The following is a 4,325-nucleotide window of genomic DNA, read 5'->3' as shown; positions in this document are numbered from 1 at the left end:
GGGGTAAAATGTTTTTTTTTTTTTTTTTTCAATCACCAAAGTACAAATATTATTCCTGACCCTGACTTTTTACTTGACACAATTTTTTTATGTATCAAAATTACTTTTGAAGTTTTTTTAACACAATTCCAAACAAGCTCAATTCATCTTATATAAATGAACTCTCTTTTCAAAAAACCAAAAAAAAAAAAACTACAGGAGCAACTGGAACTGGAAATGCATCTGAGCTTTGCTTTATTACATGTTGTTATTTGTCATCATTACATTGAGAATCCATTCGCAGTGATCCCTCCATCTATAGCGATTGTCTGCCCTGTTATGTAAGAAGCGGCAGGCAGACAGAGAAAAGCCGCCAAGGATGACATCTCCTCTGCCTCTCCAGGTCGTCCCAGAGGAGTCCGTGCATTTATAGTATCCAAAAGTACGCCTTTAAGTTCCTGCAATAGTAATAAGAACTAACATCAACCATTTAGCAGGGTCTCCAATCTCATATTTTTTTCTATATTGTCTTTTGTTTTTTTGTTAAAATAATCCATTTGTTAAGAGATTCCTTTTTTTGTTTTCTGTTCTAAAAAAAACATTAATAAACAACCGAAGCACATAGCCATGCAGAATTGTTAAGAATATTACATCTTCGATTAAAGGAGTTCTTGTCGCCCAAGGTGCAGCGCAATTGACCCTGATATTGTCTCGTGCCCACTCACACGCCAAACTCCTAGTAAGTTGGTTTATGGCTCCTGCATAAAACAAAGATAGTTTTACACTCAATTTGTTAAATAACTACTTGTTCTAAAAGCTTAAGTTTGTAAGAATATGTAAATTTAATAACTGAATCAATATTTTAATATTCTCCTACACGGTGTAGGTTCAAACTCCCTTTGGGTCATTAAAATTTACAATAGTTAAAGCTGTCCATGGAAATAAACTTGAAAGAGTAAATTACCTTTACTTGCTTCATAAACAGATCCACAAAATATTGACTGCAATCCACCAACAGAAGAAATGAAAACGATGCTTCCGGCTCCTGATGCTTTCAGAAGAGGATGTGCGAGTTGACAAAGGTGATAAGCAGCATCAAAGTTGGTAGCCATGACAAATGAGAAATCTTCGGCTGTCGTCTCAATGGTTGGTTTCCTTTTGTTGGTTCCCACATTGTTTATCTGAAAAGTTGAAACACTTATTGTTCAACGATGAGTCTTTGAAAGAAAGAAACAAGAAAATCAACAATAAAATAAAAAAAAACAGGGGATTCAAGAATCAATATGGTAAAATTTTGAATATCCTGTACGATTTATGAAAACATGGGATATGTTTATATATGAGTTAACTTCAAAAGGAATCAGATCTTTGAAATTCAATAAATAATAATAAATATTGAGAGACGAAAATACTATTACATCAAAACATCATCTAAATGATTACACAAATGCCAAATTATCGGTCCACAATTGCTTTAATGGACAAAATTTTCCTGAAATTTCTTCCAATTTAATAAATTAAATTGATTTTATTGAACTTTGGAACCACCTAAAAATTGGAGTGACAAAAGTATACTCTAGTCTAATTCAACTCTTACAAGTTTGAAGAACGATAGATGGATTCAGTCAGGAAATGGATGACTTACAAGGATATCGAGTTTGTCGTGAAATTGACCGGAAACTTTGTTTATAAGCTCCTCCCGTTGGGGCCGAGATACAAGGTCACAGACTGAACCAGTGACTCGAAAGCCCTTCGCCTCCCACTCGCTCAAGCACTTGTTCAAATCGGCTTCATTTCGAGAGCATGTATGCACCGTCGCCCCAAGCCCTGCTAATTCCTCCACAATAGCATGCCTATATGTACGTATATATACAAACAACCCTCCGTTTGTCTCAAAACCAGTGAAGGCGAATCAATAAAGACAGCAAAATTCTTGAAAATAAAAGCTAGGAAAAGAGAAAGCATGCAGAGAGAAACGAACCCGATTCCTTTGGTTCCACCGGTAACAAGAGCTGTCTTCCCCTCAAGAGACCATCTACCATCTCTGAGCTGAGCCATATCGCTGCTATGAGTCTATGACGACCGGCGCCTCTGGCTAGTGGCTACTATATTTTTCTGCTTTCCAAGCGGAAGCGGGTTATATAATAATCAATCATACACCAACGGCCACGATGTTGACCAAAATCCTTCAAGTCGTTTGGATTAATTAATTTACAATTTGTAGTATATAGATGTCTATTATTATGACTGAAAGGAAAAAGGAAAAGGTTTCTATATACTGAAAATAGGACATATACAGTTTTAAATAAATAGGACATATACTGAAAATAGGACAGTCAAACTGAAAATAAAAAAATTTTATTTTGACTGTCCTATTTTAAAATAAAAAATAAGAAAAAAATTTTTAAGGAAAATACAGTTTTTATTTTTTAAAAAAAAAATACAAAAAAAGAATAATCAAAATAAAAATTATTGCTTCAAAATTTTTTTATTTTTTATTTTATTATTTTTTAAATTAAAAAATAAGGTTAGTGGTGGTAGTAGGTGATAATCTACTATTGACAGCAAATAATTAATGTTGTTGACTTTTTCCTACTAGATTTTTATATAATGTGCTTTAGGTTATTTTTTATTATTATTATTATTATTCAAAGAGAGAAAAGGGGAATTATAAAGAAATAAGCAGAAAATTAGTGGAAAACCCAAACAACAGCCCCGATATAATCAGAAAACGGTTGGGCAAGCGAAGACCAGAGTAACCAATAGAAATGGGTCAACAAATTGACCCAGCCAACTATGTGTTGTAGTTGATAGTCTAAGATACTTTTTTGGAGTGAGAGTCTATTTGTAATCCGACAAATAATTGTGAGAGGCTCTTAAGCTTTGATCCGCATCTATAGTTTATGTGATACTCAATTGTTTGAATAAGTGGTCGGAGAGTTTAAAATTTATTTGATCAGTCTCACAATAATTGTCCATATATTCTATCAGCTCAAATTACTAGCAATTTAAAATAAGTAATTGCTGTAAATTCTCATCGAGGCTGAATTACTTGTCTTAACGAGTGTTCGAACTTACTTGAATGGATGAATCTCATATTTGGACAAATGAGTTCCATAAAAAAGATAGAGATTCTTAATAGGTAGGCTTTTTAAGAAATCTGGTGTTTGCTGCTTAAATTACTATGAATTTTAACAACAAATTACTAGCAATATAAATCGAACAAAGTTTTTCTTCAAACTGGGTTAGAGAAATTTCCTTCAACTTAGTTTATAAAAGTGACATTTATTCCTTGAACAGGTAAGATGTACATAAATTTTTAATAACAAAAGTTGAAATAAAATTTGTCGCATTTTATTGTCCAAATTTATGAGAACAAATTTTGGAGATTCCAATCCATCCAAATCACACTTCTTCACCTACCCTTGTTGACGACCTATGGTCTAAGAACAATTAAAAAATGTGGATTGTGGAGGGTGTAGAAAAATAAATGGGCAATATCGTCTATTGCACTGCCACAACAACGTGATCCATCATCTACGTTGATCAACTTCCTCCACATTTTTTGAACGGTTGTCCCCACAAAGAATAAACTATTGAGATTATCTATACCAAGTCTACGGGCATTTATACGTAGTCAAAGAGTCTTTTGACTAGAAAAGGCCACCAAACATGACCTAGAACAGATGGGAATGACTTTAGCAGATGAAATCAGTAAAGTTAGATTGATTTTTTAGTTAATTTATATTATATTCATGTTATAATTTGTAATTATTATTTATATAATTATAAATTAACGGATCTCACAACAACCCATCTCACCCCCAACATAAGAGGGTGTGTCACTACTCACTAGAGAACCCCACCACCATCTATGAAATGGATCTCCCTGCGGTCATCATTTCCTTCTCTTTTTTTCAGGTATATGCTACTCTAATGCGGTGATGTGGACACGCTAAACAAGGTGGAGCACTAATTTGGCACCATGTGATGATTTGAAAATGCTTACGTGGAGATAGTCCATGATTGGACCAGTTGATTTTTGGACACACGTGACGTGACAAATGCCCACTGACAAAAGTTGATAGGAGTGATTTTACCCCCACAATCAAAGAGAATTTAAGAGTTGCCATTCGTAGAACAGAGCCTTGGAGTCAAAGCTCTCATATGGGGAAAACAAGAAACGTGTATAGTGCTTTAACAGTGAACATGAACAAAAAACTTATTGCCATTGCTTATTAGTTATTGATTTCAACACACTTCTTCCTCTGTCTTCAACTTAACACAACATATTTGTGATACTGGGAAAAATAAAATTGGGAAATGGCCCTTTACTAGAAGGGCAA

At 33.9% G+C, this 4,325-nt stretch overlaps 1 protein-coding gene across 1 annotated transcript in view; it reads right to left on the bottom strand.

Annotated features, from left to right (window-relative positions):
• Positions 1-205: 205 nt before the first annotated feature.
• The window catches only part of LOC132163229 (tropinone reductase homolog At5g06060-like), a 6,589-nt gene continuing 2,469 nt past the window's right edge, over positions 206-4,325 (bottom strand). Inside the window, exons 6-10 of the mRNA XM_059573437.1 lie at positions 1,961-2,021; positions 1,625-1,832; positions 944-1,160; positions 631-737; positions 206-437 (exon numbers count right to left, since the gene is read on the bottom strand). Coding sequence (XP_059429420.1) covers positions 261-437; positions 631-737; positions 944-1,160; positions 1,625-1,832; positions 1,961-2,021 — 770 coding nt within the window. The 3' untranslated portion in view covers positions 206-260. The remainder of the gene's footprint in view (positions 438-630; positions 738-943; positions 1,161-1,624; positions 1,833-1,960; positions 2,022-4,325) is intronic.

The sequence above is a fragment of the Corylus avellana genome, chromosome ca10 (assembly GCF_901000735.1).
Source record: "Corylus avellana chromosome ca10, CavTom2PMs-1.0".
In the NCBI taxonomy this organism is placed as follows: domain Eukaryota; kingdom Viridiplantae; phylum Streptophyta; class Magnoliopsida; order Fagales; family Betulaceae; genus Corylus; species Corylus avellana.
The sequence above is the reverse complement of the archived record's forward strand: the minus strand, read 5'-3'. Positions and strand labels throughout refer to the sequence as shown.